The sequence below is a fragment of the Aspergillus campestris genome, assembly GCF_002847485.1.
Source record: "Aspergillus campestris IBT 28561 chromosome Unknown P168scaffold_11, whole genome shotgun sequence".
Taxonomy (NCBI): domain Eukaryota; kingdom Fungi; phylum Ascomycota; class Eurotiomycetes; order Eurotiales; family Aspergillaceae; genus Aspergillus; species Aspergillus campestris.
In genome coordinates, this window is record NW_020194346.1 from 1,354,229 (window position 1) to 1,373,767 (window position 19,539).

Below are 19,539 nucleotides of genomic sequence, written 5' to 3' on the forward strand. Positions count from 1 at the left end.
ATCTCGCCGAATACTCACCCACCCCAGCGGTGTATCGGTGGCGGTATGACGTTAATTTGCCTTCCTGGCTGCGTCTGGTTATTGAGAGCATAGTGGATTTCTGAATACCCCCCATCCTATCGCATATCGCAGGATCGAAAAAAAACAGGTCTACAATGCAACCCTGAGTGAACTAAAGCTCTTCAGCTCAGGAGTCTCATCGCACAGACCTGACCCTAAGATAAAAATGAACATGGTCGGCGATTCCGATCGCCTCATGGTCGAATCACGTATCAAAGCCTGGGAGGATCGACACACTCCCGAAGAACATAGGTCTTGTTCGATCGGCCAATCACGACGCAGGATCCTCGACGTCGGGTGCGCGCCGTACAATTTGTCATTTGTACTTCGACCATGCACGAGGAAACTTCCCGGTACCATTGCCTTGGGGGGCTACGTGCATTGCAGCAAGCAGGGGTCAACCCTGATAGTGTCCTTCAGCCATTCGATTGCGGTCGCCACACCGGTCGGATATGGGAATACGCCCCAAGTACCGAGCAGCTGGTTCCTCTGATCGACGCGGAAATCTACTCCCAGGTGTTCGATCGATCGCCGATCGCACGCTCTCACGAGCTCGTGATCGGGGAGCTCGGCGTTTCGCTTCCTCGAGAGGGTCGTGCCTCTGTTGATGTGTACTATTTGGGGTTTGCGGTGGACTTTTTGCCGACTGAGACATCAAGATTCCCTTGGACGAGTCCAGATGAACGAAAACAAACATTACTGAGTTCGGCGTGCTAAACAGCGTCCTTGCTCCGGATCACTCAAGCTTCCGTAATTACCTCCGCTCATGTTTGACCTTGCTGATATATTCATTACATGCTTCAATCTTCTGTTGTACAAACTCAAACTAACCTTTGTCTACGACGCGGAGTCGTGTTGGTGAAACCTTCAGTAGGTAACGCTAAATGGTTGGCATGCCAGGGTAAAAATGCGATTCCGGGCAAGAATGTGGAATCTAGATTGGATAATTTGGCACAAAGGCTTGCCCTTGCAGGCACGCCAATCCGCAAGGGTCCGTTCATTCAACATTTATTCAGTATATGTATGGAGCCAGCCTACCGTGGGCCTCTTCGTATGCATGTCCCCGCATCTATCATGCAGCGCGGGAACTGTCGCTCTCGACATGTCACCAATGGGAACTCGAACTAGGTTTTCCTCATATTGAACAATGGTCTTTCATTTAGTCTTGTTGGCAGTTGGTTGCGACATGATCAGCATCAGCGTGGCGATGGTCAAGCCGATGTTCAGCTTGTGGTCAAGGATAAGTCCCTCGCCATCAATACCCCAATTAATCGTTTACGGTCGGGGATCATAATATCACTCAGCTGAAATCCGACCGCCATTGGACGAGTCAATGTATTTCTCTGGCGATCTGACCTGTCTTTTCAGGAAGTAGCTTCGCGGCCTTGGGAGTTCGTCCCCGAAGTTTGGGCAAAAAGCCAAACATGGAAAAATACAAATTAGAAGACCAAACAACGGAATACCACAGGCCTGACGAATTCTAAGGGGAAGGTTCTCATGCATCTACCAATCGTGACAGGGGTTTATTAAAATAGGAATCTTCGCCTTTTGGCCAGCGTGGCGCCTGATGATATGCAGGCTGACGGCACGAACCCTGTCCAGCTCCACATGGGTTGCGCTATTGCTTTTTGTGGTGGTCAGCCGTTCACCACGCTGATTCGCAGTACTTCTGCGATCTCGATGTCTTTTCCCAGCACTGGACCGAAATAAGAAAGAGAACATCGATTATGCATCCGCGCATGACCTATCAAAAATGAATCCGGTGGTTCCGCCAGTATCTTGGCTCTAGATCGCTCCAACCAGACAGCCAGTGTGCAGCCACATTCTATGACCAAACCGACGGCGCAACAGCCGGGTGGTTGTCAATACCCTCTCGTGTAACGAAATGACAAAAGTCCAAAAAAAGCGGCGGACCGGGGAGGGTGGCAGCGCAGCCACAGCCGGTTCTCATTCAACGGAGAAGGGACCAGGCGTATTGCGACTCAGTCTAGCACCTCGCTTGCCCACAATCTGTGGAAATCACATACGAAGGCCGGGTGATCGACCTCGTCCCGATCCATTAGCACACCACTATTGGTAAAGTTGGGGAAGCTAACTTTTAACGAAGTTAGTATTGTTCGCAAGGCCCGAGAGATGATGCAACCCAGATCCACCGGCTCCACCTCGTTCCAGATCTTAGCGATCACAACCCAGAGATAGTATCCTCCCTAAAGGCGCCCCTCAAAGTAGCCGCTGTATGCGCAGAGTTGGAGGGTCATGGTGTGGCGGCTATGCACTTTGAGAGCCAATTGCTTTCCGTCATCACCCAGCATTGCACAGTTTCAGCGCGAATCCCAGTGATGATCCTTTCATGACTTCGAATCCAGTATCTACATAGACATGTGGATGCATCATAGTGGAGCCAGACTCTCCTTGCGTCAGAAAACAACTAGGATGATTCTTTGGGAATTCGATCCCCCCACCCACCCGTCACACGGTAGCGTCCCCTCCGGACAATAGTTCCCACAGCCGCGGCCACTTGATAAATCCGCATCGCTAGCGTCGAGCTGGAGGGGTGTGACAAGAACCCAGTCCGTCACACGGACTTTTGATTGTGGCGGCGACGTTGGATTGCGCGGGAAAATGGAAGTTTCCACGGCCTCTAGAACTGCAGCGAGTTTCAATCTGGACCGATAGCTACCGTCACCATGGATCGGATTGCTGGGATGCGGATGTGGCCTCCCAGCGATATCCCTCAATAACAAAAGTCCCTCAGCCATGTTTTCCTGACCAGGACATTTACATCAAGAAGGAAACATCGAGGGCCCAGCTGGAACTGCATCTCCCCGGTTTGATTGGACCGCTAGAACGATAGCGTCTGTCAATAATGGGAGGGCGTAGCTGCCTTGGCCTGGTCAGTGGGTGGGGTGGGATCGTCCAGGTTTGTCGGTCCACATCGATCGCATACCTGTAGATTGAGTTTGGAAGAATCGGCGAGGGATGGTTCATTTGTGGCCACTGGTCGTGGGACTGGACTACTTTTTCGAGTTAGTGAAAGAATCCGAGTGTCTCAGTCGCTTCGCCGTTTTCAGGTGGGCAAGGGCTCCCATCAGCTCTCCCCGACCCCTGTCGCCTTAGCCTGATGCCATTGAACTATTCGTATCTGGATAGCAATCGACCAAATCTCCTCCCCGGGCAGTGCCTGTATGGCTACTGCTATATATTCGACCCTTTTGTCACCGCCGTCATCCTACATCACATGCATATTACATCCGACACATTCTGCAAATACACACTCCTTCTGTACATATATCAATCTCTCAGCGAGTAAATATGACTGCCACGGCGGTGTCCATGCCGAATTCGGCACTCCCTGCCTTCCCAAACTTATCCCCAGCATCGTCATCAGAAGCACCACCAAGGTCAGACCTCCTAACGCTGGTCGACCGGATTCGCCACGCCGCAGCGAACGAGCACAATGCATCCCCGGACTCGCATTCCCAACTCCTCACCCTCATTGATGAGTTGAAGTTGGCCGTGGAAACGCCGAACGAGACCGTCCTGCGTCTCATTTATCAGGTTCGTCGTACATATTTTCTTTCATTCTGGCTTTGATCTACCCAATTACACAGGCACATATATACGGATACAAAGAGAATAAACATACTAACGCTCATTAGCCTCCCCAAAATGCAGCCCTCCGCACCGTCATGGACATGGGTATCTGCCCTCTTCTCGTGCAACATGCACACAGGGGCCTTTCGGCCTCTGAGTTGGCCAGCCATACCGGTGCCGAGCGGGCTTTGATAGGTACTATCACTCCCTTTCAAAATCATGACTAGTGCGAGTCCTAACTGCTGCAGTGCGACTCATGAGAGTCATGGTGGCCCTGGGGTTGTGCGACAACCCCTCGACCGAGGTGTACCTGCCGAATAGCAAGACGTTGGCTTTGACGCAGCCGATCGGCAGGGACGGTGTTCCTTGCATGTACGTTTTCTCTTTCCTTTGTTACTTCCCGATGTTTCAAACGCACAAAGAAAAAATGCCTCGGGAAGGAATGAACAAAGAAAACGACGTGCAACATACTAAAATGGTGAAAAATACAGTTACGACCTCACTCTCCCAACGCTCTCCAAACTCCCTGACTACTTCCGCGACCACCAGTATGTCATGCCCAGGGAGTACAAGAGCTGTCCGATGCAGTGGGCCGTCGGCCAAAGCCAGTTTGAGTGGCTTGCTCAGCGCAAGCTGAGCCAGACGCGCTTTAACTCGTACATGGCTTCTCGCCGACAGGGAAAGCCCGCCTGGTTCGACACATTTCCTGTTGAGCGGCTGAGCCGGACGGCTGTTACGCGCGACGACGCTGTCTTCCTGGTCGATGTGGGTGGGAATCAGGGGCATGACTTGGTGCGGTTCCGGAAACGGTTCCCCTCTGTTGCTGGGAGAGTGGTGCTGCAGGACTTGCCCAAGGTTTTGGCGTCTGCGCCGGCGTCGTCGTTGAAGGAGGATGGCGTTGAGACTATGGGGTATAGCTTTTTTGATCCGCAGCCAGTGAAGGGTATATTCCCTTCTGCTTTATTCTATGTTCCATTTGGTTGTATTGGGAGACATGTTTTGAGTTGTGACTAACGGTTTACACAGGAGCAAGAATCTACTACTTCCGCGCCATCTTCCACGACTGGCCGGATGATATTTGCCGCCAGATCCTAGCTAACACCGTCTCCGCCATGGACGCAGAGTATTCCCGGATCGTGATCGTGGACTTTGTCCTCCCCGACACGCACGCCCCGCTTCTACAGTCCAGCCTGGACATCCAGATGATGAGCATCGGGGCTGGGGCGGAGCGATCTGAGAGCCAGTGGAAGGAGCTTCTTGGGTCTGCGGGACTCGAGATCCGGAGTGTCTGGAGGAATGGTCCTGGTATGGAAAGCGTGATGGAGGTTGCAGTGCGGTAGACTTCGTGGGGCTGCACTATTTCGCTAGCAAGGAGACTGGCGTAACAACGTGGTAGACAGCGCATACGTATCCATACATTAACTTTCAGCCTACATTGTTGATACCGGCTACACCAGATTCTGTACCTTGAAGAACGCGCAGTAATTAAGTTAACGTGCACTGACACACACATACCCCCCTTACTTCGTGCAGGCGTTGGGAATATAGACAGGAGACGTGTGCTTCTGCAGCAGTCAATTAATTTCCCAATCATTCCTCATGCAAGGTTATCTTTGCAGCTATCATTCCATCCCACATGCAGGATACTTATTGCATATGACAGATCTGTCTGTTTTGACTTTTATATAGTACTCAGAAGATGGATCCGAGGGCTTACTATCGATCTTACTCTCCATTTACTATATGGGGTGGATGTTTATGACTTGTTATTATCGGTGTTCTATTTAGTCAAGTTTGTATAAAAATTTTGGAAAACGGCCTCACCGCTGCTGGCTCCACTAACGGTTTGCGAAACTTCAGATCCAACTCCGGTTTGGATATCAACGGCTGCTATTCTGGGATGTCTTTGACATATCATAAACGGTAGAAACGGTGTTGGCCCCCGTGTTGACGTCAAGTCTGTGCATTGAGTATATTAAACGAGTCGCTGTAAGGGTTGATTCGTACCCATGAACTTTCTAGACGGCACCCTTGCAGGGGAGACAGTGTCCTCTTCAATGTCAAGTAAAGGAACCTGCACAACGACTCAACCTGAGCTACTTCCCCATCCCAAACACACTATACTACACCCCATCCATCCTCCCCATCTTACACTAACCCCCCGTCCCCCAGGAAAACCACCCTACCGCCTCACATTCACCAACGCCGTCTCCAACCACAACTTCGTATACTGCTTATGCAACCAATCAATATGCGCCGGCATGGGCGGAGCATCCGCCTTCCCCCTCCCCTGGAAGAAGCAACTCTTGAGCCCAAACTCCGCAACGCCCTCATCGGCCTTCACAACAGCTGACATTTCGAATAGCCCGTCGGAGTCGCGCACTCCCGTCTCGCGCGGCGACGCCCCGCACCGGACCACAATCCGCTCTGTGCTCTTTTCTAACACCTCGAAGTGGTCTGTGATGCGCGTGCCGAGCTCGTAGGGGCCTTCGCGGAGGGCTTCGCGCGTCCAGAGGTCGGATGCTGTGGAGGGGTTCTCGTATTTGCGCGAGAGGTAGGCCCGTTGGAATGCGTAGCCTGGTTGTAATCATTGGTTAGTCATCGCTTTTACTGTGGTGGGTGTCGAAGATTTATCGCATTCATGCATGCTGGTAGAATGGATGGGTATGATGAGGAGAAGAGAGAGACACACCCCATCCGCTCCAGACCCCTGCGCAAAACGCCTCCGTCAGCTTTCCCTTATTCTCCAGCAGCGACGGCTTTATATCGGTCAATGGCACCCGTCGCACGTAGTAGTCGTGGGTGGTGGGGTTGTTGCTCGGGTTGAGGTTGCGGTAGGCGGGTGAGGAGAAGATGCGGTCGGCGGGGGTCATGGGGACCAGCTTGTCGTTGCGCGTGGCCCATGCGAAGGCACCGGCGGCGGTGGCGGCGCCGAGAGTGGTGACCTTGACGGTGCGAGTAATGAAGCCCATTGTGCTGGATTGGTGGACGCGGATTGGGACGGTGGGAGCAGGAGGGATAGAAGTGGTGAGGTGGAAGTTGGGGAAGTCGGGCGGAGGTGGTGACGTGACGGATCGGGTCAAGTCCGGTTGGGTCGGCTTTCCCCATGTTTTTCGTCTGTGAATCTGCTATGGTCGATGTTGGTCTATATCCATTACTGCTTTATTTTCGAGTTCTTTATCTTTATTTTTATTTTGTCTTGATATATTGAAACGTTATTTTTGACTTGTTGGTGATTAGTCGTTCGGATATATATAATGGTGTGTCTGATATGGATGATGATAGGACTTCTATATATTGAACGTGAGACGTTTCAAATGAAAAGTGCCTTTACATACCAGAAAAAAAGAAGAGTTCTATTGACTGTTTCTGATACTGCCAATTTCTAGACGAATATAAACGAAAATCAACGCGAGAACGATAGTTCCTAGCACAGCTCATCCCTGCTCCTTCCTCTACAGTTTCGTCCATATATAACCACGACGTAAGCAAGAGTTCTGGCAAATCAATTCTTGACTCTGAAAGGCTTTCTGCCCAGCTCAAGCAGATACCTCCGTATGAATAGCAGGTCAATAGACCGGAACGGAATGCCGCTCAACAGGAGGACCCCAGTCATCGATCGGAGTAACCGTAGGCAAATCACAAGCATCCTCGACGCACGCTTCAACCGGCACCTCATCAGCCTCGACTGGACCGGCGGGTGGGTCCTCAGCAATCGGCTCTAGACTGGACTGTTCAGGTGTCGGTGGATAATCAGGTTCTATATGCATTTCTGGGACCGGTTCGACCTGACTGTCCTCAATTGCACGATCGCGCAGAGAGGATACCGTGCTCGCGTAGATATTCACCACCATCTTCATGACCGCCTGGTTGAAGACATTGTCATCTCCCAGGCTGCTGTAGAACTCATCGCGGGTGAAAGTGTTTTCGTCCGCGTCGAATGCGCCCTGGAGCTTGGCGTGGAGGTAGTCGTGGAGCCAGCTTTCGTCGCTGGGAAGTCGTGAATGCACCTTTCGGACTGCCTTTAATATAGTGACAATGCCAATTACGTCGCCGAGCTTTTCAATGTAGGTCTTGGCTAGTTCGCCTAGGCCGTGTATCTGGTACTTATGGGCAGTATAATAGACCTGGACGGCTCGCTGGAACTCGCGTGGAATGTACTGATTGGGGTCGTCAAGAGAGGTCTGGAGTGTTTCATAGCCGCCGGTATAAATGAAGTGAACCACGGCGTGTCCAATATCCCCGTCGATGTCGAGTGGGTAAGCTTCACCAAAGATGAAGCTCGGTAGCAATTTTGGGTACTTGTCTAGGTACGTCGCTGGGATATGATAGGTATTGTTCCCGATCCGTAGCACAGTCGAACGCGTGTACGGGCTACAATCATTGGGGGAGCACTGGTTAGCCGATGGTGAACGTGCATGGTCGGGGATTCCACGAGCTCACGATGTTAATGGTTGGTTGTAGTCAACCACGGGGGGCGGGGGAGGAGGAGGAGGAGGAGGAGGAGGAGAGAGAGGTGCCGTCTCGTCGACTACGACCTTGAGCCGGTTTTTCTTCAGCATGAGAGACTTCTTCTTCTTATTTGCCATCTTGAGCTTAACCGTTTCGACGTCGTAGAGCGGTCGTGGTGAACCTTGAACCCAGGAAAGGTCATGGAAGGGGAGTTGAGAGGAGGAATTTATAGCTGTCTGTCTCTCCTAGGACATAGAGGAGGATGTATAATAGTGAAAGGAATCCAATGCAGATGTGAGCTGTGCCACTGGCCCGCGAGTCACGCACATCGCCAGGATATTAGAGTACGTTGGATGGGATATCGCAGACGCGCCCCACCAACGCATCACCTAGACCAGAGGAAACCATTGGACAGTAAAGAATGATCTAGCACTATTCCAGAGCAAGGTGCAGGAGGTCGAGTCGAGACTCCCAACTATAGCGAGACGCCGACGGGGTTGTGAGTCCTCCTGGCAACCTTCCCGAGATCGACAGCAAGAAGGCCCAGATGTACCCCCGCCAGCCTCATTATCTGGGGAAATGGTGTGCAGCTCCATCGCGCTAATTGATTGATAGGCGTGGATTGCCCGAGCCGGCAGCCGCTGCGCCGCGTCGACCCTACTGCGGCAATAGACATGAGTGTAGTGTTGGCTCGCAATGAAAGCTGATTCGACCAGATCCATGTCGTGAACTACCTCGCTGAACACGCACAAAGCTTTGAGAGGTCCACGTCGAGGGTTGATGGACGATGACGTCCTATTGGATTGCTGCATGTGGATGATGGCGGCTGCGGTATGCGGCGCAGTGGCCTCTTTTGTAGGAACTCCTAGGACTCCTTGCAAGCCAATAGGCGTTGGAGGGCTATCTTGACAGCCCCTTCTCTCAGAATCTAGCAGTTTGAATACTGCAGCCCGGCCCATAGGGTATCATACCACTCCTTGAGTAGATTCAAGTGATATACCAAGTAACCCAGTGGGTGAAAGCACAGGAAAGGAAGACGTGACTAATTGCAGATTAGCTGTACGGTGCAATGATATGTCATTCAGATATTGTAATCGTTGGTGTAGATGCGTCATAATGCTGACGACAGATATCAAGGTTAAAGATGGTTTGATTCAGGAAGTATGTGTTGGGATGTCAGTCAGGTCAAGCCCTATACCAAACGTTGGTCAACGTCTTGGCGTAGCAGTCTTGAAGGTATTGCCATGGGAGTAGTCCAATCCTGAAGATTATGTTGTATGATAAGCCCAGCCTTGTTATATTGGAATTAGCGTCAATCGTAAAAAATCGAAAATCATATACTGAACGGAATAGGATGAGAAACTCGGTACAGATATTTCGCTCAATTGCCCGACGTAGGCACGGAGACAAGGTGTCATCCAGACAAATAAACCTAAGAAAGCTCATAAAGCAACCACGATCCCCCGATACTCAGCCACAGCTCGAAACGCGAGTGATAGTTTGGATAGTGAATGCTAAATCCGATGTAGGGAAGTATATGTGCGCGTTGACTAAATCCGGCGAGCTAGATGGCCACCGGCAACGAAGGTAAGCGATGCGAATGCTACATCAACGTCCCTGTCAAGCATTTACTGATTAATCTCCTGAATAGATTATTCTACTAAATATTATGCTACAAATGTGACATCTAGGCTCAGAACCAATAAAAATTGAGATAGTAATCCGATGACAACTACCGGATTCAGGTACAAGGCACTTGATACTGCCCTGTCCTGGCAGAGCAATCCACGACAACCATGCCATCAGAGCACTACGACGGTAAATCATCCTATAGGCTCAACGATCATTATAATCACCATCATCAGACACATCAAGAAATGTGTTGAAGCAGGATTTCTGCTGGAAATCCTGAAAATCCTGCTTCCTCACGTGACGGGATGAGCTCACGGCTCGGTCACATCAAAGACGTCATGACGTTACAACCATAGGGAGCACCATCTTGGACCACCCCTTTAAAAATGACACAGGGGTACAGGTCCCTGGACGTTTATCTAACGACTTTCATTTCCTTGGCTCTACCCAGACCGAGCAGCACCTGCACCAAAATTCAATAAAATGGCAACGGCTCTAGCAGAGGGCTTGAAAAACAAGACCCAAAATATGGTCACCTCACAGGCCCCCAAAGACAAGAAGACCATCGATCTCGAGCATGACACCGTCGAGGGACATACCCAGACGCCTATGACAACGGACCATGGAGTCCGTGTCACCAATCCCGACAATTGGCTGAAAGCCGTCGATGATCGCCAAACCGGACCCTCTTTGCTGGAGGACCAGATTGCGCGCGAAAAGGTCAGTCAACATTCGTTCCTGAAGCATCTCGTACAGCAGACGGCTCTAACTGGCGTGCTAGATCCATCGCTTTGACCATGAACGCATTCCCGAAAGAGTTGTTCATGCTCGTGGGACCGGCGCATTCGGCACTTTCCGCTTGAAGGAGAGCGCCGAAGATGTGACCAGTGCTGGTGTATTGACAGACACATCGCGGTCCACACCCACGTTCGTCCGCTTCTCGACGGTGCAGGGCTCCAGAGGTAGCCCCGACACCGTGCGTGACGTTCGTGGGTTCGCCACCAAGTTCTACACCGACGAGGGCAACTGGGACCTCGTGGGGAACAACATCCCGGTCTTCTTCATCCAGGAAGCCATCAAGTTTCCGGATTTTGGTAGGTCTTGTAAATGCCATGAGTAAGGTAGGACATGAGTTCTAACCTTACTACAGTTCACGCAGTCAAGCCAGAGCCGCACAATGAAGTGCCCCAGGCGCAGACGGCCCATAACAACTTTTGGGACTTTGTCTACATGCATCCCGAAGCCACGCACATGTTCATGTGGGCCATGTCTGACCGGGCTATTCCCCGATCCTACCGCATGATGCAAGGATTCGGGGTGAACACGTTCTCCCTGATCAACAAGGCCGGACAGCGCCACTTCGTCAAGTTCCACTGGATCCCGCATTTGGGCGTCCATTCCCTCGTCTGGGATGAAGCCTTGAAGCTGGCCGGTCAGGACCCCGACTTCCACCGCAAGGACCTCATGGAGGCCATCGACAGCAAGGCCTTCCCGAAATGGGACTTCGCCATCCAGGTGATCCCAGAGGAGAAGCAGCACGACTTCGACTTTGACATCCTGGACGCCACCAAGGTGTGGCCCGAGAACCTGGTGCCCCTGCGGATCATCGGCGAAATGACCCTCGACAAGAATATCGACGAATTCTTCCCCCAAACCGAGCAGGTCGCCTTTTGCACGAGCCATATCGTCCCGGGCATCGACTTCTCCGACGACCCCCTCCTGCAGGGCCGGAACTTCTCCTACTTTGACACCCAGATCTCGCGCCTGGGCATCAACTGGGAGGAGATCCCCGTCAACCGACCGGTGTGCCCCTTCATAAACCACAATCGCGACGGTGCGAAGCGCCACCGCATCACCAAAGGCACCGTCAACTATTGGCCCAACCGGTACGAGGCCGTGCCCCCCGCCTCCGAGGACACCGGGTTCGTGTCGTACCCGCAAACCGTCGGCGGCTCGAAGCGACGCGCCCTCAGCGAAAAGTTCCGCGAGCACCACAACCAGGCCCAGATGTTCTACAACTCGATGACCCCTCACGAAAAGGCCCACATGCAGAAAGCGTTCTGCTTCGAGCTGGACCACTGCGACGACCCCCTGGTCTACGAGCGCATGGCCGGCCACCGTCTGGCGGAGATCGACCTGCCGCTGGCTCAAGCCGTCGCCGAAATGGTCGGTGCCCCCATCCCGGACAAGCAGCTGCGCCCGAATCCCGGACACACGGCCCCGGGTCTATCCCAGACGGACTTTACACCGCGGACATCGACCATCGAGAGCCGCCGCATCGCTATTCTCATCGGCGACGGCTACGATCCCGTCTCCTTCAACGCTATCAAGGCCGCCGTGCTAGCGGCCAACGCGCTCCCGTTCGTCATCGGCATGAAACGGTCCGCCGTCTACGCCGACGGCGAATCGCCTAGCACGAGCAAGGGTGTCATCCCCGATCACCAGTACGATGGCCAGCGCTCGACCATGTTCGATGCCACCTTCGTCCCCGGTGGTTCGCACGTGGAGACGCTCAAGAAAACCGGACAGATCCGGTACTGGATTGCGGAAGCCTTTGGCCATTGTAAAGCCCTCGGGGCGACGGGTGAGGGAGCCGAGCTCATCAAACTGGCCATTGGGTCGACTCTGGACGTCCAGGTGGCTACTGCGGATAATCCGGCGCCGAAGGAGTGGTACGGTGTGGTTACTGGAGGCAAGGTCGAGAAGCCAGAGAGTTTCAAGGACGGGGTGAAGATCCTGAAAGATGCTAAGGACTTGATCGGCATGTTCCTCTACCAGGTCTCCCTTCATCGCAACTACCAGCGTGAATTGGACGGGCTGAGCTCGACGGTGGCGTGGTAGATCCAACTCACGCTCATGATTTGTGGGTGTCTTTAATGTGGAGTGTGTCAAATGTACCAGGGAAGGATATGTCTGATTGTCTTGATTTTGCATTCATGCTTTGAAAGTTGTGTATTCTAGTATGTACGTCTATTAATGTAATAAAAGTACTGTGGTTGTAACTATGCAGGGTATATTAATAAATTGATGGCTTGAACTTGCATGGGGAAATAGAAGAGATATCTTAAAACCTCTACGCCAAAACGTTGACCAACTATTGGTATAGAGCTTAACCTGACTGATATACCCTACAAGATATGATGATAGATATGTGAGAAGGGGTTCCAATATGTAGCCTCGTTCTCAAATATGAGAACTACCTATTCTTGGGCTGGTTATATGCATCCGCATGGGTAAGAATTTAGATGGTCCCTATAAACCCATAGACCTAGATATGGTATGTATTTCCAGTAAGATGTTTGACGAAGCAAGATAAGCCAGGTCTATATTTACAAATTCTATTCGAATACTATTTACAAAGCAATTTCGAGAAATGCTCATCCAAGCCAGCAACATCTTCCGAATCGCCTATCCACGCAACATGTTGATCTGGACGGCAAAGAATCAGACAGCATGGTCCTTCGTCATCGATCCCATACGTTTCATAGGCGTGTCCAACACCAGCGGAGTGCTCTTTATCATCGGAGAAAACCTTCCAGTAATCCCATCCAAGCTCCTCGTCAAATGGGTGAAACATATCTGGGAGATCCAGGAGGTTGAAGGCTGTTGTTGGGCTGGTGTGGATGAGAACTGGTTCAATGATAGAAGACTTTGCCTTCCCAAAGGAGGCTCGGTTCAATGCTGCGAGAGAAGGACACTTGGCGAATGCTTCCGCAAACCGAGTGATCAAGTTCATCCGCGCTTGTTGTCGTAGGTCACCTGGGAAGACGAGTAGCCTCCATGATCCATTCGTCGAGAAATAACGCGCAAGTTGTGTCCTGGTCCCATCGCAGTGTGTAGTCACCTGAACTGAATCAATGCGTCTACCGAGCTTTACACTCCTTGCGGAGGCACTGCCAAAGCTCCCTCCTTGCGAGACAAGCACACCCGGGGGATATATCAGCTCGATACCCGACATGAAGCCAGAGTAGTCCTCGCGTGTTTCAGCTACGCCTTTGTCGCTTGTAGTGGACCCGTCTTCGTACGCTTGGACAAGCTTCGCATCAAGTCGCATCAACCTTTCCGCAACAGGACGTCTCTCCCTCTCGTACGTATCGAGGATGATGCTGTCAAAGCGTCCGGAGAGCACCACCCCTAGCTTCCACACGAGGTTGTAGCTGTCCTGTATGGACACGTTCATACCCTGCCCTCCTAGTGGCGAATGGCTGTGGGCTGCGTCGCCCACCAGGAATACCCTGCAAAGTGTTAGTTTATTCCATTGACCGCTCTACTGGAGGACTTACCGATCATGAGGTCTGTATTTCGTGGCTAAACGTCTTCCTACCTGCATTCCGTTAGCCCGCTCCCTCGCATGGGTGATAGTCGGTTCGTATACCCTATATAGTGACCACCAGTCGCAATGTTTACATGTCAGATTGTAAGGCTTCATAGTCCTTGCGGCTCTGTCCACCAGCTCGTGCGGGACACCATCAGAATCGTCCACGTTGGTCTCGCCAACGCCGTCGTGAAGATGAGTATAGAACCGAACCATTCGGTTCTCCCTGGGTATAGTCATGATGCTCCCCACACCCTCGGAATGGATCGCACATGACCGGCGAATGTCGGCTGTAGATCTTAGTGAGCAATAGCAAGAGAGAATCAATATGGACAAATGACATACGAAAATTCGTGATGGGAACTATATCGAACACGCCCCAGGTTGACCCGCTGGGGTCCCCCTCCGTGGAGACATTCAGCTGCTGTCTGGCCCAGCTGTGTGCGCCATCACATGCAACGAGATACCGTGCATTGACAGTTTCCCGCTCATTGGAGCGTTCACGGTCTGCTCGTTGGGTCAGACATTGTTTTCATGAGGGGGGAACCAGGTACCATTATCTATCACATGCAGGACGTCCACAGATACCGGGAAGGCTGCATCAGCCACGTCACGAATGTGCAAGGTCTGGGCCAACTTCAGTCTGTCCACACGGATCTGATGCTTTCGATCTAAGTAGTCTAGAAGGATCTGCTCTGTTGCCCCTTGGTTGAGCAACGCCTTTGGAAACCTTGAGTTATGCCCGTTGCCGGCTGGCTCTATGCCCACGCGCTGGATATGTCCACGGTCTTTCTTCGCCGCCTACGTTAAGTTAGCCAAACGACGAATCATGATGTCTGGTAAACTTTGGACCGACCCAATAAGAGCCCTCCACATCGGGCGTGCTCTGCTTCAGGATATCCTGGGCTAGGCCAAAACTGTCTAGGATCTCCAGCGTCCGGCTCTGAAAGCCATCCCCATGCCCCGTCTTCGTACGGCTCTCTTTCAGATCAATGATTCGGATGGACCGAGTGTACTGCGCGGCACAGCATGCGGCCATAAGCCCCGCGGGCCCTGCTCCAATGATCAAGATATCGACATTGGCACGGTCCGACGCTGTTGACTCCGACGAATCGTGTGAAACCATCGCATAACCTTCAGAATAGAATGCAACGTTAGGTTCAGCCCCCCGATATCCTTCCGGGCGAATGGTTTCTATACGATAATCCTGGCTGGGGGTGATGGCGTGGCAGTGTAAACTTGATGAAGTCGATGATGATGTCATGGTCGGCCGTGAAACCCACTTCGGCGCAGCTGAATCTCGACTCACATCCAACCACTCCGGGTCGGTCATGGCACGAAGGTCTAGATTACTTATGGAACTCACCGCTTCCATCATGGTGACGTGTGCTGAGATGCGAGTTTGGATGTGCTTCCTTGACATCGCGCATTATATAGAGGTGACGTGGGAGGAAGACCAAGAAGAGGCCAAGGCCTGCTGGGTGTCCTAATGATATCAGGTGTCAAATACTGACCCTGGGACTGTCCTTGGAACTGGACTATCAATTGTCGTTCCGTATCTCCTAGTTGTATTCCATTCCGTTTAAAGCCATGCCTGCCCTTACCATAGCCCTCGTCGCCGAACGGCGATCAACTTACCTGGCGGATGGACGGTCACAGCAGGAGTGTGCCGCCCTCACCCATGACGGTGAAGTCGACGAGGTCGTGGCGGCGCTGAAGAGACTCGGTCATACTGTCGTGCAGCTCCCTGGAATTACCTCTCTCGTCCAGAGTCTCGCGACCAACCGAAACAAGGAGTGGGATTTAGTGTTCAACATGTCACAAGGATTTTATGGATCCGCACGGGAGGCGCAGGTCCCAGCCCTGCTCGACGCCTATCAGATCCCTTACACCTTTGCGGATGCCGCCACCATGGCGCTGTGCCAGAACAAGATCAACACGAAGGTACGATGACTTCGTGTCAATAGTGGCTTCTGTGACTAATTCCTTTCGCGGGAATAGACCGTACTGGATCATTGCGGTGTCCCCAACGCGGCCTTTTCGGTCATCTCCCCCCACCAGCGCAATATCGATGACTTGGTGCAGGACTCCAAGCACCTCGCCTTTCCGCTGTTCGTCAAGTTGGGCACGGAAGGGTCATCGAAGGGGATCGACTCATTCAATAAGGTCAACTCCACTGCGGAGTTGACCAAGGCCGTGGAGAACCTGCGGTCGGACTTCCCAGATCAGCCGATCCTGGTCGAGTCCTTCCTTGCTGGCCGCGAGTTTACCGTCAGTCTTCTCGGCACGGGTGAGCTCAGCCGGGTGATTGGCGTGAGGGAACATATCTGGCAGGACCCATCCAAGACCAGCCACGATGGGTTGACCAATGGAGATAGTGCGCAGGACTTTTCGAGCTGGCAAAGCAAGTCCAGCACAGACTGCGGATTGGTCGTAAAGGATTACAAACTCAGCGAGACGATCGATCCCCAGGTCCAAACTGCGTGTCTTCTAGCTCTCGACGCTTGGACTCTGCTTGGATGCAGGGATGCTGGACGGGTGGATATCCGTTTTGATAGCAACGAGCCCGGTGCCACTGCGCAGATTATGGAGGTCAGATCCACCGACATCTTTTCAAGGGGGCAGGGCTTACGTGAAATACAGGTCAATCCCATCTCTGGTATGCTACCAGGCCATTCGCCCTTGCCCGCAAGCGCTCAGATCAACGGTATTTCCTTTGAGCAGCTGATGGCAGGGATCATCGAGAGCACATTACTCCGCATCAGTCGAAAGCCTTTGACGAACATGGGCTCGGGGCCATGTATCTCTGCATAGATATCTACTGCCGCGTGGGGGGCAGGATGGATCTGGGTTCTGGGGTTCTGGTGATATTTTGCAAAGGCAGTCACCCCTTCTATGCCTGCTTTTGGAAGGATAAGGCACGCCAAGGTGGACCGTGGACTTTCCTCACCTGAACACTCGTCGATGAGTTACCTGGATATGGGCAATAAACCGATGAAAAGGGTGAAGTATATTGAGGGCTTAAGGTTGACTTTAATATTGATAGGACTGGTTTATAGACCATCAACCAAAAGCGATTTCGGGTGGCGTTGGGAAACTTTGATATTCCCCAGCACATCAGAAGCTGATACGGGATCAAACATGCTCGTAGTCTTACAGAGACAGGTTCCGGTTCGAAAGCCCACCAGGTGTAGGCACCCAGACGTAGTGCAGGTATAATTGCTGCCGAGTTGCACCATGTCTGTTCCCAAGAGTGACATGAGATCACGCTTGATTGTCCGCAAGGGAAAGTATCTCGGTATAGATACTCTTCAGAGTTCCTTAGCAACGGCTCTAGAATCGCAATGAGCCGGGAATATCCCTTTGCATCACCTCCAGCCTTCATGACCGAGAGAACATCTCTTACAATGGACAATGGACCTTCCGTAGCACCAACCTAGTTACATTCTGTCCCATGGGATAGCTAGACCGGACAGGACCTAATCCTCAAGCCCCGACTACGAAGAAAAAACAGATAAGCATCATACAATTTGTATGAAATTCTTGGCCAAGACCAAGTTTAAGTATTTCACACCGACTCAAGGAAACTTACTCCTCCGGACGGCCACTCAACCCTCCCTTCCGTCCCGCCTCCTGAGCCCTTGGATCTCCCGGCTCGAAGCTTCCTCCAGAGGCCTGGCCTCCTTTGTGACCGGCCTCTCTGGCGCGGGGATCTCCCGGTTCAAAGCTGCCACCAGAAGCGTGTCCGCCCATCGACGCAATCTCCCTCTAATGCAGCACGGTGTTAGTTGATGCTACTATCTCCCATGCGGGATATAAGTTGAATTTGGAAAACATACCTGCTTGTCCTCGTCCATGCTTGCGAATACACCACGACCCTGACTGGCGTGGCCGCCCTTCTGAGCGATATTCTCCACCTCGTCGTGAGGGCGGTTGGCGAAGTTTCCAGGATTGGTGTTGGATGTCATTGTGATTTATTAATTGTTTCTATAGAATAGATGCTTTCGGTTGCTTGAGTTGATAAGGATAATCCCTTGGCCGTCAGATGTTTTTATAGCAGGACTTGCCTCCGCCATTTGCTCTGACCGCCGATGATGTAGTCCCTCTGCTGCAATTGTGACACCATAGGAACGACCTGACATTCGAACATGCCCAACATGCCTTGGACATGCGACACAATGCGAAACAGGCAAAGGCACTTCCAGTCCTTGATTATGAAGCAGTGAAGTCATAGTTTTGTTCATCCTGCTCTGGAGACATAATCCTGGGTCGGCACCCTGAGGCGAACCAAGGTTGCAGGCGGGGGATCAAATGTCAAGCCTGCGCTATGATTCTTTACGTCATGGATTGACTGTATAGGTAGAATGATTAGAATTGATGGGGTGTGTACAGTCCCGCGGGTTGTTGTACAGGGAGGGGCTTTGTTGATGATAGTAGTGCTATTTCCAGCAAGGTTTATGGACCATTCTACTGTATGGATATCTTTGACGAACAGCCCATTGATTTTGTAGACTCTAGCAGGGACGTGGTGATAAGATTCAAATATATAGATTTAGCCTAACGAGCTTGTGAATGCTCAAGAACTACAAAGATGTATTTTTACCAGTTATACTCATGGTTCTTGGATAATACAAGTTGATTTGACAGTACAATAAACTATATGATCACCTTTCCATCGACACCCACAGCACTAGATAGTAGTTACAATCAATACCTAGCATACAAAACTTCCTCGGGCAATTCATCCTCGTCCGGCCCCTCACTGTACTTAGTGGAGCTCTGCGGCTTCGCATGGCGGAGCGGGTCGCCAGAGAGGATATTCGACCCTTGAATAGCTTCATCTTCGTCCAGGGCTGTAATTAACCAGTCAGCCTCTTACCATTGTACAAAGGTGCGGGATCAAGCATACCCAACTGGGCGTCGGTGTTGGAGAAAGGTGGCTGCATCGGATCTTCTTCAATGTCCTCGTCCCTTTGGACGGGAATTCTGTCCTTCAGGGCTTGTCGGGGCTCTCCGGTGTAGGTGTCATCTGCGAAACGACTGGAGACTGGGGAGGGGTCGTTCTGACTCTCGTAAAAGTCCTCGGCTTCTCTATCAATTCGGTGGGACATTTTGGGTGGATTGCTTGAACTAGGAAGCTCTATGAGGAAAGGAAGTAGAAAGGAAGTAGAAGGTCGGTGAAGACGAAGATGACTGAAGGTAGTGGGAGTCAAGACTAGTTCTTATATCTCGATAAAGTGACTGACGTGCCTATCAGGCAAAGATATTGACACACACCATTTGTCAACAGGCATCATCCTTGCGTAAAGACCTGCACCAACAACCATTGATGCTTCAAAGTCAGTTCTGTGGAGTAAGGAGCTAGTTTGCAATAGATAGATAAGCTATACATGACCATGTCTGTCACTGCCTGAAAAAATGGCTGATGAGACAGTGGTATCAGAGCTTGTACCATAGTTATCTCATGATTCTGTGGCTTGGAGAAC

General features: G+C 51.7%; 9 protein-coding genes across 9 annotated transcripts; 3 read left to right on the plus strand and 6 right to left on the minus strand.

The window, feature by feature from the left end:
* Window positions 1-3,096: 3,096 nt before the first annotated feature.
* P168DRAFT_55555 (S-adenosyl-L-methionine-dependent methyltransferase) lies at window positions 3,097-5,329 on the plus strand. Its single transcript, XM_024842005.1, has 5 exons — window positions 3,097-3,618; window positions 3,720-3,849; window positions 3,903-4,026; window positions 4,146-4,597; window positions 4,681-5,329. Exons 1-5 carry the CDS (start codon window positions 3,373-3,375, stop codon window positions 4,992-4,994), a joined length of 1,266 nt encoding a protein of 421 aa, XP_024690367.1. The 5' UTR covers window positions 3,097-3,372; the 3' UTR covers window positions 4,995-5,329.
* A 496-nt stretch (window positions 5,330-5,825) lies between these two features.
* P168DRAFT_292850 (uncharacterized protein) lies at window positions 5,826-6,685 on the minus strand. The gene is made up of 2 exons (XM_024837680.1): window positions 6,347-6,685; window positions 5,826-6,231 (listed from the first exon to the last, which is right to left on the minus strand). Exons 1-2 carry the CDS (start codon window positions 6,624-6,626, stop codon window positions 5,837-5,839), a joined length of 675 nt encoding a protein of 224 aa, XP_024690368.1. The 5' UTR covers window positions 6,627-6,685; the 3' UTR covers window positions 5,826-5,836.
* Window positions 6,686-6,695: 10 nt separating this feature from the next.
* On the minus strand, window positions 6,696-8,126 carry P168DRAFT_222284 (uncharacterized protein; the record flags this gene model as incomplete). Its single annotated transcript, XM_024833105.1, has 3 exons — window positions 6,696-6,752; window positions 7,329-8,028; window positions 8,098-8,126. Coding segments are annotated over 3 exons (786 nt in total), but the record flags the coding sequence as incomplete, so codon positions are not given.
* A 2,043-nt stretch (window positions 8,127-10,169) lies between these two features.
* catA (catalase catA) lies at window positions 10,170-12,622 on the plus strand. The gene is made up of 3 exons (XM_024837681.1): window positions 10,170-10,458; window positions 10,520-10,832; window positions 10,889-12,622. The coding sequence occupies exons 1-3, from the start codon at window positions 10,222-10,224 to the stop codon at window positions 12,577-12,579; spliced, it is 2,241 nt and encodes a 746-aa protein (XP_024690370.1). The 5' UTR covers window positions 10,170-10,221; the 3' UTR covers window positions 12,580-12,622.
* Window positions 12,623-13,056: 434 nt separating this feature from the next.
* P168DRAFT_274426 (uncharacterized protein) lies at window positions 13,057-15,261 on the minus strand. Its single transcript, XM_024835422.1, has 6 exons — window positions 14,910-15,261; window positions 14,608-14,854; window positions 14,399-14,560; window positions 14,114-14,343; window positions 14,022-14,062; window positions 13,057-13,973 (listed from the first exon to the last, which is right to left on the minus strand). Exons 1-6 carry the CDS (start codon window positions 15,177-15,179, stop codon window positions 13,088-13,090), a joined length of 1,836 nt encoding a protein of 611 aa, XP_024690371.1. The 5' UTR covers window positions 15,180-15,261; the 3' UTR covers window positions 13,057-13,087.
* A 382-nt stretch (window positions 15,262-15,643) lies between these two features.
* Window positions 15,644-16,867, plus strand: P168DRAFT_321349 (D-alanine--D-alanine ligase family protein; the record flags this gene model as incomplete). Its single annotated transcript, XM_024840457.1, has 3 exons — window positions 15,644-15,997; window positions 16,055-16,645; window positions 16,697-16,867. The coding sequence occupies 3 exons, from the start codon at window positions 15,644-15,646 to the stop codon at window positions 16,865-16,867; spliced, it is 1,116 nt and encodes a 371-aa protein (XP_024690372.1).
* Window positions 16,868-16,906: 39 nt separating this feature from the next.
* Window positions 16,907-17,596, minus strand: P168DRAFT_56052 (uncharacterized protein). The gene has a single exon (XM_024842007.1). The coding sequence runs from the start codon at window positions 17,436-17,438 to the stop codon at window positions 16,947-16,949; it is 492 nt and encodes a 163-aa protein (XP_024690373.1). The 5' UTR covers window positions 17,439-17,596; the 3' UTR covers window positions 16,907-16,946.
* Window positions 17,553-18,062, minus strand: P168DRAFT_329698 (uncharacterized protein). The gene is made up of 2 exons (XM_024841496.1): window positions 17,893-18,062; window positions 17,553-17,821 (listed from the first exon to the last, which is right to left on the minus strand). Exons 1-2 carry the CDS (start codon window positions 18,019-18,021, stop codon window positions 17,642-17,644), a joined length of 309 nt encoding a protein of 102 aa, XP_024690374.1. The 5' UTR covers window positions 18,022-18,062; the 3' UTR covers window positions 17,553-17,641.
* A 663-nt stretch (window positions 18,063-18,725) lies between these two features.
* P168DRAFT_306878 (uncharacterized protein) lies at window positions 18,726-19,415 on the minus strand. Its single transcript, XM_024839063.1, has 2 exons — window positions 18,963-19,415; window positions 18,726-18,906 (listed from the first exon to the last, which is right to left on the minus strand). Exons 1-2 carry the CDS (start codon window positions 19,162-19,164, stop codon window positions 18,761-18,763), a joined length of 348 nt encoding a protein of 115 aa, XP_024690375.1. The 5' UTR covers window positions 19,165-19,415; the 3' UTR covers window positions 18,726-18,760.
* Between the last annotated feature and the right edge of the window lie 124 nt (window positions 19,416-19,539).

Excerpts from the sequence above, each read along its gene's own strand:
- P168DRAFT_55555 (XM_024842005.1), top strand. The coding sequence starts at position 3,373 with ATGACTGCCACGGCGGTGTCCATGCCGAATTCGGCACTCCCTGCCTTC. Across the intron at positions 3,850-3,902 it reads TGCCGAGCGGGCTTTGATAG|TGCGACTCATGAGAGTCATG; the intron begins GTACTATCACTC and ends TAACTGCTGCAG. Across the intron at positions 4,598-4,680 it reads TGATCCGCAGCCAGTGAAGG|GAGCAAGAATCTACTACTTC; the intron begins GTATATTCCCTT and ends CGGTTTACACAG.
- P168DRAFT_329698 (XM_024841496.1), bottom strand. The coding sequence starts at position 18,021 with ATGACATCCAACACCAATCCTGGAAACTTCGCCAACCGCCCTCACGAC. Across the intron at positions 17,822-17,892 it reads GCATGGACGAGGACAAGCAG|AGGGAGATTGCGTCGATGGG; the intron begins GTATGTTTTCCA and ends GTGCTGCATTAG.
- P168DRAFT_292850 (XM_024837680.1), bottom strand. The coding sequence starts at position 6,626 with ATGGGCTTCATTACTCGCACCGTCAAGGTCACCACTCTCGGCGCCGCC. Across the intron at positions 6,232-6,346 it reads AGGGGTCTGGAGCGGATGGG|GCTACGCATTCCAACGGGCC; the intron begins GTGTGTCTCTCT and ends GATTACAACCAG.
- P168DRAFT_306878 (XM_024839063.1), bottom strand. The coding sequence starts at position 19,164 with ATGTCCCACCGAATTGATAGAGAAGCCGAGGACTTTTACGAGAGTCAG. Across the intron at positions 18,907-18,962 it reads CAACACCGACGCCCAGTTGG|CCCTGGACGAAGATGAAGCT; the intron begins GTATGCTTGATC and ends GGTTAATTACAG.
- P168DRAFT_274426 (XM_024835422.1), bottom strand. The coding sequence starts at position 15,179 with ATGGTTTCACACGATTCGTCGGAGTCAACAGCGTCGGACCGTGCCAAT. Across the intron at positions 14,063-14,113 it reads ACTGGTGGTCACTATATAGG|GTAGGAAGACGTTTAGCCAC; the intron begins GTATACGAACCG and ends AACGGAATGCAG. Across the intron at positions 13,974-14,021 it reads AAATACAGACCTCATGATCG|GGTATTCCTGGTGGGCGACG; the intron begins GTAAGTCCTCCA and ends AACACTTTGCAG.
- catA (XM_024837681.1), top strand. The coding sequence starts at position 10,222 with ATGGCAACGGCTCTAGCAGAGGGCTTGAAAAACAAGACCCAAAATATG. Across the intron at positions 10,459-10,519 it reads ACCAGATTGCGCGCGAAAAG|ATCCATCGCTTTGACCATGA; the intron begins GTCAGTCAACAT and ends CTGGCGTGCTAG. Across the intron at positions 10,833-10,888 it reads CATCAAGTTTCCGGATTTTG|TTCACGCAGTCAAGCCAGAG; the intron begins GTAGGTCTTGTA and ends ACCTTACTACAG.
- P168DRAFT_56052 (XM_024842007.1), bottom strand. The coding sequence starts at position 17,438 with ATGAAGGCTGGAGGTGATGCAAAGGGATATTCCCGGCTCATTGCGATT.